Source organism: Gorilla gorilla, chromosome 9, assembly GCF_029281585.2.
Source record: "Gorilla gorilla gorilla isolate KB3781 chromosome 9, NHGRI_mGorGor1-v2.1_pri, whole genome shotgun sequence".
NCBI lineage: Eukaryota > Metazoa > Chordata > Mammalia > Primates > Hominidae > Gorilla > Gorilla gorilla.
The window spans coordinates 23484172-23507744 of NC_073233.2; the positions used below are offsets into that span (position 1 = coordinate 23484172).

The 23573-nt window shown below is 40.0% G+C and overlaps 1 protein-coding gene across 1 annotated transcript in view; it reads right to left on the bottom strand.

Moving 5' to 3' along the window:
• Window positions 1-1274: 1274 nt before the first annotated feature.
• Window positions 1275-23573, bottom strand: part of PIK3C2A (phosphatidylinositol-4-phosphate 3-kinase catalytic subunit type 2 alpha) — a 123386-nt gene continuing 101087 nt past the window's right edge. The window contains exons 23-33 of the mRNA XM_019036387.4: window positions 22650-22786; window positions 20144-20313; window positions 18760-18916; window positions 17343-17452; window positions 14542-14749; window positions 11631-11755; window positions 9521-9638; window positions 9358-9430; window positions 8908-9017; window positions 8695-8820; window positions 1275-4622 (exon numbers count right to left, since the gene is read on the bottom strand). Coding sequence (XP_018891932.4) covers window positions 4440-4622; window positions 8695-8820; window positions 8908-9017; window positions 9358-9430; window positions 9521-9638; window positions 11631-11755; window positions 14542-14749; window positions 17343-17452; window positions 18760-18916; window positions 20144-20313; window positions 22650-22786 — 1517 coding nt within the window. The 3' untranslated portion in view covers window positions 1275-4439. The remainder of the gene's footprint in view (window positions 4623-8694; window positions 8821-8907; window positions 9018-9357; window positions 9431-9520; window positions 9639-11630; window positions 11756-14541; window positions 14750-17342; window positions 17453-18759; window positions 18917-20143; window positions 20314-22649; window positions 22787-23573) is intronic.

Here is a 23573-nt window from a genome sequence, read left to right on the forward strand (position 1 = left end):
ATAAAGATCCTTTTTTTTCTGACAGAAACTGTCACCCCCAAAGCTGGCTCTAATTGAGTTACTGCTCTTTCATGGTCTCTGGGCCCTTTCACATGTCATCTTAGGGTCAGGGAACCACACCTTCACACTGTTACCATTACAGGATGAAGGTACTGTATAAGAAGAATCCACATTTCTCAGTTCTGTAGATACATCTATAATATAACTGTTGCAGGACTACTTAATATCTTAAGTACCAAAGGCCAGGGACTATACTCACAGAAGCATTTCCCTTCTAAGAAACAGTGATGGGACTGTAGCAAAGTTGTTGCAATCCAGACCTTCAAAGAGTAACATTCAGGCCCGGCGTGGTGGCTGTAATCCCAGCACTTCGGGAGGCCAAGGCGGGCGGATCACTTGAGGTCAGGAATTTGAGACCAGCCTGGCCAACATGGCGAAACCCCATCTATTAATAAGGGAGGAGACCACCCCTCATATCGTCTTATGCCCAATTTCTGCCTCCAAAGAAAGAAGTAAAAACTAAAAGGCAGAAATGAAATCCACAGGCAGACAGCCCGGTGCCACACCCGGGGCCTGGTAGTTAAAGATTGACCCCTGACCTAATGGGTTATCTATAAATTACATTGTATAGAAATGCACTGTGAAAATCCCTATCCTGTTTTGTTCCGATCTAATTACCGGTGCATGCAGCCCCCAGTCACATACCCCCGGCTTGCTCAATCAATCACGACCCTCTCACACACACCCCCTTAGAGTTGTGAGCCCTTAAAAGGGACAGGAATTGCTCCCTGGGGGGGCTCGGCTCGAGACAGGAGTCTTGCCAATGCCCGCGGCCAAATAAACCCCTTCCTTCTTTAACTCGGTGTCTGAGGAGTTTTGTCTGCGGCTTGTCCTGCTACACTAAAAATACAAAAATTACCCGGGCGTGGTTGTGTGTGCCTGTAGTTCCAGCTACTCAGGAGGCTGAGGCAGGAGAATCGCTTTAACCCAGGAGATGGAGGTTGCAGTGAGCCGAGATGTCGCCACTGCACTCCAGGCCGGGGAGACAAAGACTCTGTCTCAAAAAAAAAAAAAAAAAAAAATAGTTAACACTCAGAAGTCAGAATCTCTATTTGAACATTTTTAGGGGCAACTAACAGGTTAGTTCTGAAATTCAGGATTATTAAACCTAATAGACTCCTGGGTGAGATGCAAAGAACATCAAGAGTGAGCTCATTGCAAAGTCTGGAACCAAAAATGTTAGTATGTCAACAAGGAAAGAAATGATAGCAGAGTTCTTTTATTCCAGAAATATTTTAATACAATCGTAGTACAGTTATGAAGTCACATTCAATCCACTGAATATATTCAAGGTATTAATAAAAATATTATACATCTTTATTCACTATCTTAATATAATTAAAGTATTTGGTTCTTATAGATAAGATTAATTACCATATTCATTCATATATGCACTGCTAGTCAAACAACATGGAAATGAATGTATGGATTATGATAGTGGGGGTTCAGTCCTTTTTGATCTGAAGTCTAAGTTTCAAAAGTGAATGTTTTCTTTTTTAAATGCCACAATATTTGAATCCTAGAAACAATAGGCAACTAATTTAAGGCAAGATATTGAAACTTTTATACAACTTTAATTTGAAAAAAGAAATGATCAAAGATCATACATGCCTTAACATTGAGATACCTATAGATTCATATAAAGGCAGTAATAAAAAAATCAGTGCAAGTTCTACATTGGGTTCCTCAGTAGAGAAAATAATAGGTTCTTTGAGTGAACCATTATCTTCAAATCCCAAAACACTGGCAAGAAGAAATAATTCTTCTGATGCAGGACAACATGTAGCATAATTATTTTTAGTCAATAAAGGTGAGTATAAAATATTGTGATTATACATAAAAATTAGTGTCTTGGCCAGTTTGTTAAACTTTTTTCAGATTTACTTTAATGTCAGCTTTTAAAAAATGCTTAAAAATCCAACTGATTTAAAATTTATTGATAGTAGTAGTGCAAAGAGGCTCCACTCTACTTTTTGGTACGGGCTGAAGATTAGCATTTCATAAAGAAATAAACTATATGTAAAATGTATGTGTGTTTGAATGAGTAAAGAAGGCACAAAATGAGTTAAATTAAGACAAAACATTACCACTTGTTCTGAACTCTTAACTGTACAGTATTATAATATACACTTTTAGATATGAATCCAGATTTCTTATAATGGAAGTGACAGGACATGTTTTAGCTCTATTATTTGTGCTAAAAGACACTGTCATAATAGACTGCAAAAAGGCAGTACATGTTGAGTCTAATTAACGACCTCTACACCAAGACAGTTTTTGTTTGTTTGTTTGTTTTTAAATTACAGTGGCTAAGTGATAACTGGTGGAATGGAATTCGGTCTCAAAAGCTTAAGTGAAAATTACTAGTACATTTGCATTTGTAAAGATACTTACATACTTTAAGGAAATGTTAATGATCTGTGGAAAAAGCAAATGGTGGTGCTTTGATCTGCATTTTTATTAACTTATTAAATAGACAACACATTTTAACGTTTAAAAAAGACATTCATATACCATACTCATGGGTTTAACTACATTGGACCATTAGTGTTAGGCACCAAAAATTTCAAGTCTTTCCCTCACCCCGTCCCAGTGATATATTATCAACTCTTCTATTTCTTCCCTGTAGGTATGACCATTTACATTAAACATTTGTGCAGTTCATAAAAATTCTGTTCTGGGCAACTGAATTGGCGATTGTCCTTTCTCTCTTGGTATTCTTTATTGCATATTTTGTCAGTTTTCTCACAGCAACCTGATTGGTACAATTTCTATTACCATTTTTAAAGTATCTGTATTTCTATTCTAACCATGAGTTCTTATTATATATATGTATATATCCAAATTAACAAAATTGTGTCTGAAGTTGAGTAACTAATAAAAATGAATCTTACTCTTTTTTTCTTTTTTTTTAAGATGGAGTTTTGCTGTTGTCACCCAGGCGGGAGTGCAGTGGCGTGATCTCGGCTCACTGCAACCTCCGCCTCCTGGGTTCAAGCGATTCTCCTGCCTCAGCCCCCCAAGTAGCTGGGATTACAGATGCCCGCTACCACGCCTGGCTAATTTTTGTGTAGAGACGGGGTTTCGCCATGTTGGCCAGGCTGGTCTCAAACTCCTGACCTCAGGTGATCCGCCCACCTTGGCCTCCCAGTGTTGGGATTACAGGCAGGAGCCACCGTGCCCGGCCGAATCTTATTCTTACTGGTTACTGTAGAATAATTTCAGTCCTGTCCCTTATGATTCTGAATCCAATTATATAAAGGAAAATAACTTTTCATGTGAATGTAAAATGTCTACACACGTAAGTAAGACAGTTTACAAGACAAACTGGTCTACACAGACAAAGGTCTATATTAAAGTTCAATCTGGACCCTAGAATTCTTGTCATGGGCCTCTTGTGAAGAGTCTGCCCTACTCAGGAATGGGCACATGGGTTAACAATTTTCACTTATTTACTGAGGGAGTGGAGTATAGATGTAGGGAGGTGAAATTACCATTCCTGGGAATAAATGTAGGATTTTAATGGAATGATAGAATTTATTGTACAATCACATTGGTGAGTCTTATTCAGGTATTAGGCTTAACTATTTAAATAACTAATTCATACATCAGAAGTAAAGGATTTTTTTGTGGGAAAAACATTAGTACATGTACATAATTTCTTGTCTTTAGTAAGCTGCAAGTGAGTGAAAACTATGTACTAATTATTTATCAAATCAGGAAAAAAATCAGAAACGAAGTGCCAGGGAAGCATATAAAGTTAAGGCACCATTATTTACAACATCAGTGATTGGCACTTATTCTGAAAAAGGCTTTAAAGACATGAATAAAAAGCAGTATTACGTTTTTCCCTACTTCTACAAACTACTTTGTAGTTCTTAACATAGCTATCTATTATTTGTGCTTTGTTTTTCAGCTCCATGAATAGCAGCTGGATTTTACGGTAACATCCTGCATTTTTCCTTTACTTTGGTGTTTGTGAATATTACACAGTGGTAAAGGCTATAAAAGGTGCATAACAGGAAAACACATATGCTTTGCCTCCTTATAGAAAACAATGCAAAATAGGTGGCTGAACTGACACAGTACTGTCTCAAAGTCTTTTTCAGGAATTAGTATATATTAAGTTTAGGGTTTGTAGCATTCTACATAATGACTTTAAAACAGCAATGGCTTCCAAAAATTCAAAAAGGTTAGTTATGTGACTGTTGGTCCAACAGATGTGTTGAAATGCAGCAAGTATATTTAACTTTATAAGTTCTGTCCAAGTATAAAAATACTATACAAAATTAACAAGTGTGTGTGTGTCTGTGTGTGTGTGCATGTATGCATGCACGTTTATAACTGTTCATGCTTCCAAAGCTCAGACATTCACTAGTTTACAAGTATGTTGCTGCAGTCAGCTGATACCATTTAACCGTCTCTTTGCTCAAGTTGAAATCTTTCAAAGGCAGGGTTACTCCACCCAAGAAAAAATTCTCTCGCAGAGATTCTGCACTGAGTACACTTAGTTGAAGTTCTCGCTGTCTTAGGGTTTCTTTGCTATATCCACTGTATACAAGCTACAACAAAGGAAAAAAGAACAGTAAATCACAAATTAAAGTTTGTTTGGTTTCTTGGAACATTTCAAGTGAAAACGTGAGAATATTAGCCAAAGAGTGACCACAATGAGTGACACTGATTATGACACATCCGGTAGGTTTTGTCTCAATACTTTAGAAGGACATTTTGTATTTCAGGAGTCTTGGATTGTACTATCATTCCTGTGATGTCTGACATAGATACAAAGCAGGACTAATCATTAGCTAAAAAATAAAAACTAGAGGCCAGGCATGGTGGCTCACGCCTGTAATCCCAGCACTTTGGGACGCTGAGGAGGGTGGATCGCCTGAGGTTAGGAGTTCGAGACCAGCCTGGCCAACATGGTGAAACCTTGTCTCTACTAAAAATACAAAAATTAGCTGAGCGTGGTGGCGGGTGCCTGTAATCCCAGCTACTCAGGAGGCCGAGGCAGGAGAATCGCTAGAATCTCAGAGGCGGAGGTTGCAGTGAGCCAAGATCGCCCCATTGCACTCCAGCCTGGGCAACATGAGCAAAACTCCGTCTAAAAAATAAATAAATAAAAAATAAAAATAAATGAAAACTAGAAACACAGTTTATCTGAGCTGGAGGTGATGGAAAAGGGAAAAGAAATTACAGTATCCCATAAGATGATCTAATAGCTGGGAGGAAAAAAAGAATGGAAGGAAGCTAATTGGGAGGTAATTATAATTATTCTGCAAAAAAGGAGGGATTAAATTTTCCTTTTGTTGTCTTTTTTTCTGTTGGATTTTTTAATACTATGAAATCATTTGATTATTCATAATTCAATACAAAATCACCAACTAAAAATGCAGTTTGCACCAAGTCTGGAGTGTTACAAAGCTATTCTGTTTCAAACTCACATCAACACTTAGAATTTTAATTTTTCCAGAATGCCTCATCATAAGTTTTGAGAAATATCTCCTTAACCTAGTCCTCACTGTTTGGCTAAAATAACTTAAAACAGCCAGGCGCAGTGGCTCACGCCTGTAATCCCAGCACTTTGAGAGGCCGAGGCAGGTGGGATCACCTGAGGTCAGGAGTTTGAGACCAGCCTGGTCAACATGGTGAAACTCTGTCTCTACTAAAAAAACACAACACTAATTACACTACCTTTTAAGAATACCCGTTGGTCTTTACCAAGCATTGTATGTGCCTTTAAAGATGTCAAAGGATTGGCCGGACACGGTGGCTCATGCCTGTAATCCCAACACTGTGGGAGGCCAAGGCGGGTGGATCACCTGGGGTCAGGAGTTTGAGACCAGCCTGGGCAACAGGGCAAAACCCTGTCTCTATTAAAAATACAAAAATTAGCTGGGCATGGTGGCACATGCCTGTAGTCCCAGCTACTCGGGAGGCTGAGGCACAAGAATCACTTGAACTGGGAGGTGGAGGCTGCAGTGAGCTGAGATTGCACCACTGTGCTCTGTCTGGGTGACAGAGTGAGAATCTGTCTCAAAAACAAACAAAAAAGTCAAAGGATTTTCTGTAGGTTTTAATAAATTTATAACCATAATGAGAAATCAGAATTATTTGCTTCCGATTTCTAATCAGACATTGTGTGGATATAATGTCAATTAATGTACAAAAAATGTGTTTATCCTAAAGAGAGAGAATTGGGGAGAACTTTAGCATGTTTTAATAGGCAGTAAGTTTATAAGTTTACTGTATTTCTCAGCGAAGTCACAGTTATACTCCATGCAATTCAGTTGATACTCTGCTTATTGCTTTTTTTTTTTTTTTTAAAGAGGCAGTGTTTCACTCTATTGCCCAGACTAGAGTGCAGTGGCACAATCATGGTTTACTGTAACCTCAAACTCAGGGGCTTAAGCGATCCTCCAGCCTCAGCCTCCCGAGTAGCTAGGACTACAGGTGCGTGCCATCATGCCTGGTCAATTTTTTTTTTAATTGTTTGTAGAACAGGGTCTCTCTATGTTGGCCAGGCTGGTCTCAAACGCCCAGCCTCAAGCAACCCTCCTGCCTCGGCTTTCCAAAGTGCTAAGATTAGAGGTACGAGCCACTACCTATGGCCCTGCTTTCAATTTTTTTTTTCTGAGAGACAGTCTGGCTCTGTTGCCTCGGTTGCAGTGCAGTGGCGCAATCATAGCATACTGAAGCCTCAACCTCCGAGGCTCAAGTGATCCTCCCACCTCAGTCTCTCGAGTAGCTGGGACAACAGGTGCACGCCACTATGCTAGGCTAATTTCTTCTATTCTGTAGAGACAGGGTCTCACTATGTTGCCCTGGCTGGTCTAATACTCCTGGGCTCAACCAGTCCTCCTGCCTTGGCCTCCCAAAGTGTTGGGATTATAGGCATGAGCCACTGTACCTGGCCTGCTTTCAATTTTGAGTACTTTAAGAAGGTTACTAAAAGAGGAAAACAGGCTGGGTATGGTGGCTCACGCCTGTAATCCCAGCACTTTGGGAGGCTGAGGTGGGTGGATCATCTGAGTTCGAGACTAGCCTGGCCAAGATGGTAAAACCCTGACTTTACTAAAAATACAAAAAATAGCTGGGCGTGGTGGCGCTCACTTGTAGTCCCAGCTACTTGGGAGGCTGAGGCACGAGACTCACTTGAATCCCAGAGGCGGACATTGCAGTGAGTTGAGATTGCACCACTGCACTCCATCCTGGGTGACAGAGCGACAGTCCGTCTCACAAAAAAAAAAAAAAGAGGAAAACATTGGAAGGACAATGATTTTGAAACTATATCCTATCAAATTAATTAAGGTAAAAGTACTAAAGATGTTTTAAAAGAATGGGAAGGACATCTGATCTTCAATTATCTGAAAGGGCTGCCGCACAGAAGGAAGAAGAGTACCTGTGTGGTTCCAACAGGTACAACTGAGACCCCACAGATGGCCTCAGAAAATCAAGATTTTAGCTTTGTATAAAAAATAATCTCATGGCCGGGCATAGTGGCTCACGCCTGTAATCCCAGCACTTTGGGAGGCTGAGGTGGGTAGATCACCTGAGGTTGGGAGTTTACGACTAGCCTGACCAACATGGAGAAACCCGTCTCTACTAAAAATACAAAATCAGCCAGGCGTGATGGCACATGCCTGTAATCCCAGCTACTCAGGAGGCTGAGGCAGGAGAATCCCTTGAACTCAGGAGGCGGAGGTTGCAGTGAGCCAACATGGCTCTACTGCACTCTAGCCTGGGTAACAACAGTGAAACTCTGCCTCTAAAAATAAATAAAATAATATAATAATAATAATCATCTAAGAGGTGGAGCGATCTAAGACAAACTGAATAGTCTGGAAGTAATTAAGCACAGACTAGACAACCACTTTTTGTGACTATTATAGAGGGGGGTTCACACACTGGAAACGTAGTTGAATTATGGCTCCTAAGGTCTATGAGGGCTCTATTTTATATCGTTTTGTTAAATACTGTTGGACTGTTATTGGTGTACACTGTATAACAAATAGTTCAGCAACTGATACCTAAAAACTTTAAATTTTTTTTTTTTTGAGACAGGGTCTCACTCTGTTGCCCAGTCTGGAGTGCAGTGGCATGATCATGACTCACTGTGGCCTTGACCTCCTGGGCTCAAGCAATCCTTTGACCTCAGCCTCCCGAGGAGCTGGGATTACAGGTGCGTGCCACCATGCCGAGCTAATTTTTTTTTTTTTTTTTTTTTTGTAGAGATGGAATTTCATCATGTTGCCCAGGCTGGTCTCAAACTCCTGAGCTCAAGGGATGTATCCACCTCGGCCTCCCAAATTGCTAGGATTACAGGCATGAGCCACTGCGCCTGGCCTTAAAATGTTTTAAAATTTAAAATCTCAAAACAGTGGACACAGAGAAGGGAACAACACACACTGGGGCCTGTTGCGGGATGGGATGGTGGGAGGGAGAGCATTAGGAAAAATAGCTAATGCATGCTGGGCTTAATACCTAGGTGATAGGTTGATAGGTATGCAGACCACAGTGGTACGTTTAGCTATGTAACAAACTTGCACATCCTGCTTACGCACGTCAGAACTTAAAAATGAAAATTAAAAAAATAATAAACCAAGGAAACTTCTAGAAATGATTTTAACTTACCATTTCATTGAATGTCGGATTCCTCGTTTTTCGTGAAATTTTGGTTTTACGTTTGGATGTTTTGTGGTTATCTGGAAGTAGGTATGTTTTGACATATGGATTTGGGTCAGCTCCATCTTCAGTAACCTAAAAAGAAAAGCAGTCCCTTAATAGTAATGCTTCCTACCAAGGTAAGGGTTTCCTCTACAACCATCATTCTTTGTAATCACTCACAAGATCTTTGATATGCATCACCATGATGAAAAGAGTACCATTTCGGTAAGAGATGGATAATTTCACAGCTCCTCCTATTTGGCCTGGAGTAGGACTGAAGGAACCTGCATCTGAAAATACAAATATTTTCATCTTTATTTACTGGTTGTAGTGGTTCAAGCTGCAATAAAAGGATTTTGCTTTATTTTCAAGACTGTCACATGTGGTGCGGACAGAAGGGAGGGGAAAAAGAGAGTAAACAACCTGATAGGTCATTGATTTATACTTCTTTAGTAATCACATCTATTAGGAAAGTTATATTTATTCAGAAATAGACTGGCTTAGAAAGAATACTCTCCTCCCATTCTCAGACTACAGCTAGTAAGCCTGCTGTCATTCTACCACATTCATTGAGAAGTTACAGACTTGCAGATCATGAGTTACCAATAAAGAGAAAAAAAATAATCTCACCTGCAGACCTAGCTATCCCTTCAGCTTTCTCATCACGAAGTAAAGGGTGGAAGAAAGTACAAACAAGATCACACTAAGAATAAAGAGAAAGCAATTCATTAGTTTAAATATTATGTAACACAAAAGGTATAAGATGTTATTACTTCTCATTTAGTAAGGTTACCTCTGCTACATCCGTTGAAGCATTCATCAAACTCTGTAAGTAACTGTTTAACTCAATTTTCCTTTTGGCTGCTACATCTTTTATGTGTGTTCTTCCTAGAACCATCCTATTAGGAAAGCTACAAAAGAAAAACAAAAACAAGTGGGATTTAAATAAGTACAATATTTCCTTAGAAATACACTTTTTTATATATACTTAAAGACAAAGTAGTCTTAATCCATTATAAAGTAATATTTTGTGGCCGGGCACGGTGGCTCATGGCCTTTGGGAGGCCAAGGCGGGTGGATCACTTGAGGTCAGGAGTTTGAAACCAGGTTGGCCAACATGATAAAACCCTGTCTCTACTAAAAATACAAAAATTAGCGTGCTGATGCCTATAATCAGATACCTATAATCCCAGCTACTCGGAAGGCTGAGGCAGAAAAATCACTTGAACCTGGGAAGCGGAAGTTGCAGTGAGCTGAGATCACTTACACTCCAGCCTGGGTGACAGAACAAGTCTCCGTCTCAAAATAAAATAAGTAATTTTTTGTGATTTCTCTTCAAAGTATTGGAGATGACATCGTTCTGTCACCCATTATCCTTTTATGAGCCTTGGTTGAAAAGGTGTATGTGTTGATTTCCTATATTTATTATTAGCTTGGTGCAAAAGTAACTGTGGTTTTTGACATTAAAAGTAATGGCAAAAAACGCAATTACTTTTGTACCTACTTAATACTTATTTTCTAATATTTCTTCTCAAGTTTAATCACTCATAAATATTTTATCCAGATCTGATCCCTAAAAAATAAAATCACTACTCAATCAGCCATAAATATTACATATACCAGTAAAATCCACAAATAATAACATAAGGCCTAAGTAAGGTGCTGAAAGGATAATCTTAATTCCACTTATTTTGGTGGCAGTGGAAAAATGAAACTGTACACGGAAACAAACTCTAATACCCACTTCACCTCATCCTCACTTTTGAAATCTAGTCTGAAGAAAATATGAAAAAACTCGACACAGGAAATCTACTGGTCATTGAGCTACATTAAAACTGAAGACTCCCAAAGGGTATCAGATACAAAACTAAGATTTTGATTGACAGTCTCGATGATGTTTGCTTGTTATTTATTTATTTTTTTGAGACGGAGTCTCGCTCTGTTGCCCAGGCTGGAGTGCAGTGGTGCCATCTCAGCTCACTGCAAGCTCCACCTTCTGGGTTCACGCCATTCTCCTGCCTCAGCCTCCCGAGTAGCTGGGACTACAGGTGCCTGCCACCATGCCCAGCTAATTTTTTGTATTTTTTAGAAGAGACGGTTCACCGTGTTAGCCAGGATGGTCTCCATCTCCTGACCTTGTGATCCGCCTGCCTTGGCCTCCCAAAATGCTGGGATTATAGGTGTGAGCCACCGCGCCCGGCCATGCTTCAGTTTTTTTAGCAGAGGAGCTCAGTATGGCCCATGATAGATTATTTCTGCACTGATTTAGCATATGACTTTTTTTTTTTGGGGGGGGGGGACAGGGTCTCATTCTGTCACCCAGGCTGTAATGCAGTGATGTGATCTTGGCTCACTGCAACCTCCACATCCTGGTATCAATCAATCCTCTCACTTCAGCCTCCCGAGTAGCTGGGACTTCAGACATGTGCCACCAGCCCAGCTAATTTTTGTATTTTTTATAGAGATGGGGTTTCGCCATGGTGCCCAGGCTAGTCTCCAACTCCTGGACTCAAGGTATCTCCCTGCCTCGGCCTCCCATTAAGTGCTGGGATTATAAGCTTGTGAGCCACCACACCTGGCAGGATATGACTTTTTTCAAAACCAAGATGCCAAATTATTATCTTGTGTTGCTTACTATGGTAGAGACAGCAAAGTTAAAGCTTCAACAAGAGTTAGAAGTCTGAAAATCTCATATTTTAACATCCCGATCATTTATTCATTCAACAAAAACTTCCAGTTCCTTGTTTATGTCTGCTTTTGTATTAGGTCTTTATGACACAAAGGAAAATAAGCCACACATAGCCGATAATATCTTACTAAGTGTTAACACAAAGCTTTCCACCTACATTTGATAACAAGTTGTTTCCTACAAAAAGGATTAATGTACAAGGATGAATACATACCCTGGTAACTTCCAAAGTGGAAAAATAATACTGAGCTTATTGTGAAGTTCCTGAAATTCGTCAAATGTTCGGAAGACAAATGATGGTTCAATCTGTCCTTCCCTCAAAATTCGGACTACATAAATCTGAAAAGAAATCACACCACAAACACATAAAATTTATATTTAAAACCTTCTTTCCAGGCCGGGTGCAGTGGCTCATGCCTGTAATCCCAGCACTTTGGGAGGCCGAGGTGGGTGGATCAGCTGAGGTCAGGAGTTTGAGACCAGCCTGGGCAACATAGTAAAAGCACGTCTCTACTAAACAAACAAAAATTAGCTGGGCATAGTGGTGCGTGCCTGTAATCCCAGCTACTTGGGAGGCTGAGGCAGGCAAATCACTTGAACCTGGGAGACAGAGGTTGCAATGAACCGAGATGGCACTGTACTCCAGCCTGGGCAACAGAGCGAGACTCCATCTCAAAAAAACCTTCTTTCCTATATTGATCTTAGCTAAAAGACCAAGAAGCAATAAAACCTCCTTTCCTGACAGAAAAGAAATTTATAGCTTAATTGTTATATGCAGTTCAAGTACTTTTATCTTGGTAATATATATGTCACCAATAGGAAAAAGCAAATATAAGTCATTGTATTTATAGCACATCTAACTACATTTTAAGAGTGATCATAACCATCCTAAGATAGATAAACTAGAACTTAAAAGTGTAAGCTGGGCACGGTTGCTCATGCCTATAATCCTAGCACTTTGAGGGGCCAAGGTGAGAGGATCATTTCAGCCCTGGAGTTAGAGACCAGCCTGTGCAACATAGTAAGGCTCTGTTTCTATAAAAAATATAAAAATTAGCCAGCTGTGGTGGCACATGCCTGTAGCCCCAGCTACTTGGGAAGCTAAGGTGGGAGGATCAACTCAGCCCAGGTGTCAAGGCTACAGTGAGCCAAGCGAGCCAAATGAGCCAACACTGCATCACTGCATTCCAGCCAGGGTAACAGAGGGAGACCGTTTCTCAAAAAGTAGAAATAAAAATAGTCCAGGCAGCCGGGCGCAGTGGTTCACGCCTGTAATCCCAGCACTTTGGAAGGCCGAGGCGGGTGGATCACAAGGTCAGGATATTGAAACCATCCTGGCTAACATGGTGAAATCCTGTCTCTACTAAAAAAAAAAAAAAAAAAATACAAAAAATGAGCCGGGCGTGGTGGCGGGTACCTGTAGTCCCAGCTACTCGGGAGGCTGAGGCAGGAGAATGGCGTGAACCCGGGAGGCAGAGCTTGCAGTGAGCTGAGATCACACCTCTGCACTCCAGCCTGGGCGACAGAGCGAGACTCCGTCTCAAAAAAAATAAAAAAATAAAAAAATAAATAATAAATAAAATAGTCCAGGCACGGTGGCTCACGTAATCCCAGAACTTCGAGAGGCCGAAATGAGTGGATCACTTGGGGCCAGGAATTCGCCTGGCCATGTGCCTGGGCAACATGGCGAAACCCCATCTCTACTAAAAATACAAAAATTAGCCGGGCGTGCTGGCGCATGCCTGTAGTCCCAGCTAGCTATTCAGGAGCTGAGGCATGAGAATTGCTTGAACCTGGGAGGCACAGGTTTCAGGAGAGGAGATCGCGCCATTGCACTCCAGCCTGGGCAACAGAGTGAGACTTTTATATTTATAAAATAAAATAAAATAACATAACATAAAATAAATAAAAAGTCAGTTAAAAAAGGCAAAAGGTTTATGGGGGGTAGTGAAGGAAAACTTGTTTTGCTGGCTAGTTAAACTTTTTTTTTTTTTTTTTGATACAGCGTCTTGCTCTGTTGCCCAGCCTGGAGCGCAATGGCACAATATTGGCTTACTGCAACCTCTGCCTCTCGGGTTCAAGCGATTCTCCTGCCTCAGTCTCCCAAGCAACTGGGACTATAGGCACATGCCACCACATCCAGCTAATTTTCATATTTTTAGTAGAGACGGGGTTTCACCATGTTGGCCAGGCTGGTCTTGAACTCCTGACCTCAGGTGATCACCTGCCTTGGGCTCCCAAAGTGCTGGGATTATAGGCATGAGCCATTGCGCCCGGCCTATTTAAACTTTTATGAAGTTACAATACTTCAAAGCATATAATACTGGTGCCAAATAGGATCTATCTGTAGCAGGCCAGAAACAAATTTGGGGATATATATATAAACTTAAAGGTAGTAGTATATATTGGGGAGAGAATGGACTTTGCAATAAAATGGTGTTAGGATAACTTTAATAAACACACAAAAAGATACTAAAATTTATTAACAGAATAGATGAAAGTTAAAACAGTAGTAAAATAGCTTTTTAAAGACTATCTATTTGCCAAAAATTTAAAAACTGGCAGTTCTGGAAAGTATTACCTAACAAAAAAGGTAGCACAAGGGTGAAAAGTAGCAACAAAAAATTTAACACTATAGTCTGGAAGAGGAAAAAGCATGCTGAAATTCCTGTATCTGTTCAAAGACAATGTGTGCGTGTTTTGTATCAGAGACTGGAATAGGAACTTTGACTTTTTACTTTACATACTTCTTTAATGATTAAATTTGTTACAACAAGCACACTTTACCTTTGAAATGTAAAAGAAACTGAATGAACAAAAAAATAAATAAATAAAAATAAAAAAATTGAAGAATGAGAAAAAGCAGAATAGCACCATTCTTTTAGCCTTGTCTCTAAAAGACAGAATATCACTCGGTCCTTATTGTTTGAAGCAAATATAGCAAGAATTAAATACCAAAAAAGTTAGGGATGCTTCAAGTACATTTACTTATTTATGGACCATTCATGAAAGAAACAAGCATGAATAGAACAAATGCTTGCAACTTTAGCAGAGTCAGCAAAGGAAGTAGAAAGGACAACAATAATATATGCATGATTGTTTATAAATATTGAAATCAAACTTACATAATGTTTATCTGGGTTGTATTTCTTATGATATGTGAAAACAGAGACTTCCTTGATTCGACCATCTTGTCTAAAGGAGTATGTTTTAGGTGAAAATGAAAGGATGGGCTCATCATTAGAAGGAAGACCAGAAAAACGAAGCTGAGCAAGGTTGTGAATGAAGAAGTTAAACTTTGTGGCAATGCTTCCCAAACTTGATTCAATAAGCCTACAAAATAATCAGAAAATTCGTTAACAGTAAATGAGAACACATGGTAAATTCTTTCAATATAATAAATGACAAAAACCACTTTCATTCCTTTAAAAATATTAAGCAGATTGTCACTTTGCCAAGGATTCCCTTTGTTCTACAGGCCAAAGATTTGTTAAAACACAACTCACCCCAACAAAATAATTTAGCCCAAGAAAGAATTCATGCTTGGTTTTCTTGAACCCTGTAGGGTCCCCAAGACTAATTAAAGAGCTATTATAGATAGATGATGATTGGTATAATGCTAAAAAGATGACTTCATTACTTTATTCCCTTTTAATAAAGGAGAAAGATGACAAATAGATGGGAAAGAAAGTAATCCAAGGGCTGGGCATGGTGGCTCACGCCTGTAATCCCAGCATTTTGGGAGGCCAAGGGGAGCGGATCACTTGAGGCCAGGAGTTCGAGACCAGCCTGGCCAACATGGCAAAACCCTGACTCTAATAAAAATAGAAAAATTAGCCAGGTGTGGTGGTGTGTGCCTATAATTCCAGCTACTCGGGAGGCAGAGGCAGGAGAATTGCTTGAACCCAGGAGGAAAGAGGTTGCAGTGAGCTGAGATTGCGCCACTGCACTCCACACTGGGTGGCGGAGTGAGACTGTCTCCAAAACACCACAAAAACAAAAGAACAAAAACAGAGTAATCCAAATTTTAAAAATTCTCTCCTATCAAACAGTAGAACTGTAGAATTCAGTGTCAGACTCCTTCAGGTAATCATATTTTCATTCAGTTGGAAAAAGAAGTTTTGACAGGATGGAAAGTAGGTCTGGAAAGAACATTTTAGGCAAGCAAAGGAAATAAGTCTCAGAAACAAGGTTAAGGAAGCTAGAAAGAAGAAGGATATTCAAAAAGAGAAGTGAGAGAATCTCAAACACAGGCTTTTGCCCCACTATGGACTGAATGTTTGTGTTCCCTCAAATTCATATGTTGAAGCCCCAACACTGCCACTGTATTTAGAGATAGGGCCTTTATGGAAGTAATTAAGGTTAAATGAGGCCATAAACAGTAGAGCCCTAATCCAATAGGAGTGTCTGTCTAAGAAGAGATGAGAGAGCTAGTTCTCCCTACCATGTGAGGACACATTGTGAAGGTGACCATCTGCAATCTGGCAAGGGAGCCCTCAACAGTAATGTAATTGGCTGGCACCTTGATTTTGGACCTCCTAGACTCCAGAACTGTGAGAAAATAAATATCTGTTGTTTAAGCCACTAGTCTATAGTATTTTGTTATGGAAGTCTAAGCAGGCAGACGAATACATGCCTGCTTTGTGGTTTTGCCCAGGGGAGCCAATGAATCTCTTTTAAAAAACAAAGCAAAAGAAAACCCATCAATACCTAAATTGTCAGGATTAGTTTGGAAGGCTATACAAAAGTCAGCTTCCTTCAATTCATTTCAGCCCAGACTCTTGAGACTAGGGAAGTCCAGTCAGTGTTTTATACCTCTTTTCCACTGAGAGGAAGAAGGCAAGAGAAAAAGGAGAGAAAAGAACATGAGCTCAGGTACCCCTCCCTGCTGTGGTATTGTGATGATGTGGCAGCAGCAGTCAGTAACCAGCCTGATCACCAGACCTTTAGAACATATTTGTCAAGAAGATCTGTTTTTCTTGAGACAGTTTCGCTTTTGTTCCTCAGGCTGGAGTGCAATGGCGCAATCTCGGCTCATCACAACCTCCATCTCCCAGGTTCAAGCAATTCTCCTGCCTCAGTCTCCTGAGTAGCTGGGATTTCAGGCATGCGCCACTATGCCCGGCTAATTTTGTATTTTTAGTGCAGATGGGGTTTCTCCATGTTGGTCAGGATGGTCTTGAACTCCCAACCTCAGGTAATCCGCCCGCCTCGGCCTCCCAAAGTGCTGGGATTACAGGCGTGAGCCACTGCGCCTGGCTGGAAGATCTGTTTTTAAAGCAATAATAAATTCAAGTACCAGTCATTGGTATATGTGTTTCAAGTACTATGCCATATAATAATTTACTTGCAGCAGTGACCAGGGTTTGCTGGATTAAAAACACCAAAGGTCTCCATGGAAATTGTTAAGACAAAATCCTGAAAAATAGATTAGTACAGATAACATTTTAGAAAGAGACTTTAATTAGCTGGGCTTAGTGGTGTGCGCCTGTAGTCCCAGCTATTCAGGAGGCGGAGGCAGGAGAATCGCTTGAACCCAGGAAGCGAGGTTGCAGTGAACTGAGATTGCACCACTGCACTCTAGCCTGTATGAAACAGCAAGACTCAGTCTCAAAATAAAAAATTAAAAAATATTTTAAAATGGTACATGGCACTGTAGAAAAATATGTTTTTATCATTGAAATTACATATTAAATAAACCTTGAGATATTTTGAGGCAAATAAGTATATTTTAAAAAATATTATTGCAAATCCTTTGTATTTATTAGTAAATCAACTTTTGACAGCCTACTATGTGCAATTACTATGAATCAGAATTTGTTCCTATAAATTAGAATTTTGATAAATAGCATTTGTTTAAACTAAGGTAAAACAAATCAAAGCAATATTTTATGTTCCTTCTGCAATATACTTAAATATGCCTTACCTAGTAAAGAAAATTGTAGCTTCTGCGTCTGTAGTTTGGGGTTGAAGTGCATCTCTAACGTATTTCAAATCTTGAATACTTGTAAGTTCTGGTAACCCTGAAGGAATCATCTGTAGAAGAAAACAAAAAGTTCTGTGAGTTAAATTTTTTAAAACATTTGTTCCTCACTCCTTCCTGTGGGCTGCTCAAGTAATCAGAACTAAAGCAAACAAAAATAATCAGTCTTGAGGGGTTCATTAGTGTATTGGGGACCTAGGTGATTATCTAACAAATAAGGAAATGGACACCAAGGAAGTCAAGCAATTTGTTGGTGGTGGTCAAAAACCCAGTTTATAGAATTAAACCTGTGAGATCCAGATCTCCTTTTGTCTAGGCTCTTTTTTTGGGGGCGGGGGCGGAGTGGGGGGAGCCGGGTGCGATCTTGGCTCACTGCATCCTCTGCCTCCAGGGTTCAGGCAATTCTCCTGCTTCAGCCTCCTGAGTAGTTGGGATTACAGATACGTACCACTAAGCCTGGCGAACTTTTTTTTTTTTTTTTGTATTTTTGATAGAGATGGGGTTTCGCCATGTTGGCCAGGCTGGTCTCGAACTCCTGACCTCAAGCAATCTGCCTGCCTTAGCCTCCCAAAGTGCTGGGATTACAGGCATGAGCCACCGCGCCTGGCCTAGGCCGCTGTTTTTACTTTTATAGATTTAGGGGGTACAAGTACAATTTTGGTACATGTATGTATCACATAGTGATAAAGTCTGGGCTTTTAGTGCATCACTTGAATAGTATACATTGTACCCACTAAGTAACTTCTCATCTCCCATCCACCATCCCCTTTCCTACCCTCCCAAGTCTCCAATGTCTATTATTCTACTCTTTATGTCCATGTATACATATTATTTAACTCCCACTTATAAGTGAGAACACACAATATTTAACTTTCTATTTCTGAGTTATTTCACTTAAGACAATTGTAGCCTACTGTTTATTACCATATCAATTTACTCATAATAATCATAGTGGGTTTTGTTTTTTACTTTTTACTTAACGATAATATATACCCAGGAAAGTACAGAAATCTTCATTGTACAGCTGAGTGAATGTTGACAATTCACACCCATATTAATACACAAAACATTCATTAGCATATCAGATGCCTGCCTTGGGGTCCAGCTACTAATACTTCCCATCCCAAGGGGAGCCACTCTACTGACTTATTTTTTGTATTTTATACAAATGGAGTCAGACAGTAGGTACTCTTGTGTCTGGCTTATTTCACACGGCAGTAAGTTTAAAATATCTGAGCAATAATGTATCTGACATTTGTGACTAAAGCAAATTTTATTCCAAAATCACAAAATAATCTTAAGTATTGAAACATAGATGCATTAATATAAAACTAATTAAGTGCTTATAAAGAATAGTTACCAGTGAAAGGAGGTTAAGAAAAAGGTTTGTCTGCTTTCTTATCAAGTTGTAGGCCTGACAGCAGAGGTCCACAAACAACTGAAAACGAATGGTGGGCTTTTCACCCCCATTAATGACATATGCCATATCAGAGGTCAGCACAAAAGGAGCCCGATCCCTATTTAAAATGAAAGTACATACAAAATATTATTTACAGAAGATACTCCAATAGTGCTATTACATGATTATTAAACTAAGCTATCTGAGGTACAGCCATTTCCAACTAGGAAACTTAATACCACACACTTTTGAATTTCCATAATTTTAAAATAACATTTTCCTTTCCTTTCCTTTTTTTTTTTTTTTTTGAGACAGAGTCTCGCTCTGTTGCCCAGGCTGGAGTGCAGTGGCGCGATCTAGGCTCACTGCAAGCTCTGCCTCCTGGGTTAATGCCGTTCTCCTGCCTCAGCCTCCCGAGTAGCTGGGACCACAGGGGCCCGCCACCACGCCCGGCAAATTTTTTGTATTTTTAGTAGAGACGGGGTTTCACTGTGTTAGCCAGGATGGTCTCGATCTCCTGACCTTGTGATCCGCCCGCCTTGGCCTCCCAAAGTGCTGGGATTACAGGCGTGAGCCACCGCACCTGGCCTCTAAAATAACATTTTTCAAGAAAGCTATCACATAATAATCTCATTATTTAGAGAGAACTTATGTATGAAATTTCCTTATATATGAAAATAAGGTGATATTTATAAATCCACATACCCAAAGAGATCAAACAGTAGTTACAAACATAGAAAACTACTTACTGCCGTTATACACACGAAATCAATTCTAAGAGTTATCGCTAAGTAGATAAAAAAAAATATGTCCCTTAATTCATTTCAACAAAGTTTAGCTGCGCATGGTGGCTCATGCCTGTAATCCCAGCACTTTGGGAGGCCGAGGCGGGTAGATCACGAGGTCAGGAGATCGAGACCATCCTGGCTAACACGGTGAAACCCCATCTCTACTAAAAATACAAAAAAATTAGCTGGGTGTGGTGGCGGGTGCCTGTAGTCCCAGCTACTCAGGAGGCTGACGCAGGAGAATGGCGTGAACCCGAGAGGCGGAGCTTGCAGTGAGCCGAGATCGTGCCACTGCACTCCAGCCTGGGCGACACAGCAAGACTCCGTCTCAAAAAAAGCCAAAAGAACAAAACAACAACAACAACAACAACAAAACAAAGTTTATACACACTTACACACATTCTTGTCTACTATGTGATATGGTCATATCTTTGGGCCTTTTTCATTCCCAGTTATGTTCAAATGGAGCCACGAGGCAAAACGCAAAGCTTGAGACAAACATTAATTTGTGAAACAGGAAGTACCTCATTTCTTTGGCAACAGCAATAACATTATACCTTTTGAAGCTGCCAAACATCTGTGCATGTCCCAAAAACTTTCCAAAGTCAATGTGAAACATGTGTCCCGTGCTTCGAAGCATTATATTGTCATTGTGTCGATCACAGATGCCTAAAACATAGGTGGCTACACAGCATCCAGCACAGGAATAGATAAAGTTCTCTGAAGCCTATAAAAAACATACACAATTATTTTAGAAAATGAATTATTTTTAAAAGAGGCAGAGTTTATAAATAGTAAAGTAATTTATCACTCTTTAAAAACACTATTGTAATCCACTCTCTCAATAGCATACAAACTGGGATATAGTAATAAAAGCCAATCTTTTCATATTTCAAAAACAAAAACACTCTTCTAAGGGTGGTTACTGCCCCTTCTCTAGCTTTTCTCTTTTAAAAGTCTGGGATCTCTACCAGTCCCTACTTAGGTACGTGCTGCCTTCAAACATCTTTTAAGCGTCATGTTTGTGGAATCCTGCACCTCTCTGACTCTGCTGCTTAGAATTGGTGAGGTGCAGGATTCCACAAACATGATGGATAGAAGATTTTTGCTTTTTTTCCTCTGCCTGCAGGGAAGACATGTGTAAGGAAAATCAGCTTATATCTGAAAACATCCAAGAATACAAGTAATGTGTTTTGTTTCCCATGTGGTGATTCCCTGTGTGTCATCTTAAGTCCTCCCTCTCCTGGGGATTATTAAAATTACTAATACAATATTGTATAGAAGGATACAGCAAGACACATACAATGAGGTTTTTCTTTAATCTAAAGCATGTGTATTTAGTTTATTTATACAAAATACTGTATTTCTGAGTGGTACATTCATTTGGCCTGACTTGCCCATGTAGTTAATTTTATTCCATAATTCCCCAGAAATCATTACCAATGATGATAACAGCAAATGTTTATATAGCATTTAGCACAAACCAGGCACTTCTCTGTCTATGTGTGTATATGTGTGTGTGTGTGTATACATTAACATATTTAGAATCTCAGAACAATCAATGACTTAGGTACTATCATCATAACAATTGTACAGATGGAAAACTGAAACAGAGAGAGGTTGTTTGCCCAAGATCACATAATTGTTAAGTGACAGAGTGAGGATTCAAATCCAGGCAATATGATTTCACTAAGTTATATTCCCTCTTACTTATTAAATCACATTAAAAAGCCAAATTCATAAAAGATGCTTAATGTATGCTACTTGGCAATTATTTCCTCACCAGGAATCACAAAAGGGCCAACATTACTAAAACAAGTATTGGCTTCTGCGGCACTGCTTTTTTTCCCCAGACCACAAAGCAGTATGAAAAGGGAGTGATCTCACAGTTTAAAAGATCTAACAAAGGTCAAAATTCCCCTGCATTAGCTTTGTAGGTCAACAGATGGCACGTGTATGTCTATAAAGGTGATCCATTAATGAAACATAAACTAGGCAGCTCCATGACATTAAAATGGGAGTCTTCCTACATCACCACTCAGTTTTCTTGGGTCTTCCTTAGGCCAAGTTAGGATCATTAGAGGCCTATGTCCTGAAAGACTGCCCTTTCCTCATATGTAATTCTAAATAATAGTAAAACAGAAAATTGATGTTTCCAGTAATAAGAGCTATCAATTATACAACTTTCGCTATGCAGTGCTTCATATATATTAAATCATTTAATTTTCACAAAAATCTCAATGCTTACGTTTACAGCCATAGTATATGCTATTACCATAATATATACAATACTTTATAGCAGAGGTCACTGAGGCACAAAGATGTTAAATAATTTGCATAGGTCAGGCGCGGTGGCTCACGCCTGTAATCCCAGCACTTTGAGAGACCGAAGCGGGCAGATCACAAGGTCAGGAGATCGAGACCATCCCGGCTAACACAGTGAAACCCCACCTCTACTAAAAATACAAAAAATTGCCTGGGCGTGGTGGTGGGCGCCTGTAGCCCCAGCTACTCGGGAAGCTGAGGCAGGAGAATGGCGTGAACCCCGGAGGTGGAGCTTGCAGTGAGCCGAGATAGTGCCACTGCACTCCAGCCTGGGTGACAGAGTGAGACTCCATCTCAAAAAAAAAAAAAAAAAAAATTTGCATAAGGCCCTGTTGCTGAGTGACTTGGGACGGGACCTGAATTCAAACCCAGAGAGTTTGGCCCCTAATTTATGTTCTTAACTACCACATGATGCAGCCCATTTTACTCATTTCCCTACCTTCTTCCAAGATCTTTGGGAAATATAACATTCTGCATTAGAAAAATGCCTCTGTTTTGCTGGCCTCTAAGTATGTGTTTGGAAATTTTTGGGGGTGTAATTTAGCATTGGTTTCACTCAGATTCCTGCCATTAAATGCATCTTGTTTTACATTCTTTCCTATACTTAGAAAAAGATGCTCTTTTCCTGACTTAGACTAAATGACTATTTGGTCACCAGAGCTGGAAAATGAAAGAACTTAAAACCTCTGTAATACATTTTTGACAAAGCTTTTTAGAATGAGGAGACATGCTAATTACCTTTTCATATTCTTCTTCAGAGGGATTGTATTTCCTTAGCCACTCTGCAAGTGGTTTATCTTTAAAGGATCCTGTCACACCATATTCCACTTGGATTTTCCTGAGGGTATCGGAAGCAGGAACCAGCTCCACCATGCCTTTAATGATAAAATATTAAGCTATGTAAAACTGTCTCTCCAAGGTAAGCCTTTAAACATTTTTAAAAATTATTACTTTTTAAATTTTACTTTAAGTTCTGGGATACACGTGCAGAATGTGCAGGTGTGTTACATAGGTATACATGTGCCATGGTGGTTTGCTACACCTATCAACCCGTCATCTAGGTTTTAAGCCCCGCATACATTAGGTATTTGTCCTAATGCTCTTCCTCCCCTTGCCTCCCACCTGCCAACAGGACCTGGTGTGTGATGTTCCCCTCCCTGTGTCCACGTGTTCTCACTGTTCAACTCCCACATATGAGTGGGAACATGAGATGTTTGGTTTTCTGTTCCTGTGTTAGTTTGCTGAGAATGATGGCTTCCAGCTTCATTCATGTCCCTGCAAAGGACATGAACTCATTCTTTTTTATGGCTGCATGCCTTTTAAAAAGTTATAGTTTTCAATCTTTGACATAGGAAACCAGCTAGCAATTGTTACCTTCAAAAAAATTCAAGTCTGCCTGGGTGCAGTGACTCACGCCTGCAATCTTAGCACTCTGGGAGGCCGAGGCGGGTGGATCACTTGAGGTCAGGAGTTTGAGACCAGCCTGGCCAACATGGCAAAACCCCGTCTCTACGAAAAATACAAAAATTAGCGGGGCGTGGTGGTAGGCACCTGTAATCCCAGCTACTCAGGAGGCTGAGGCAGGAGAATCCCTTGAACCCAGGAGGCAGAGGTTGCAGTGAGCCAAGATAGCACTACTGCACTCCAGCCTGGGCAACAGAG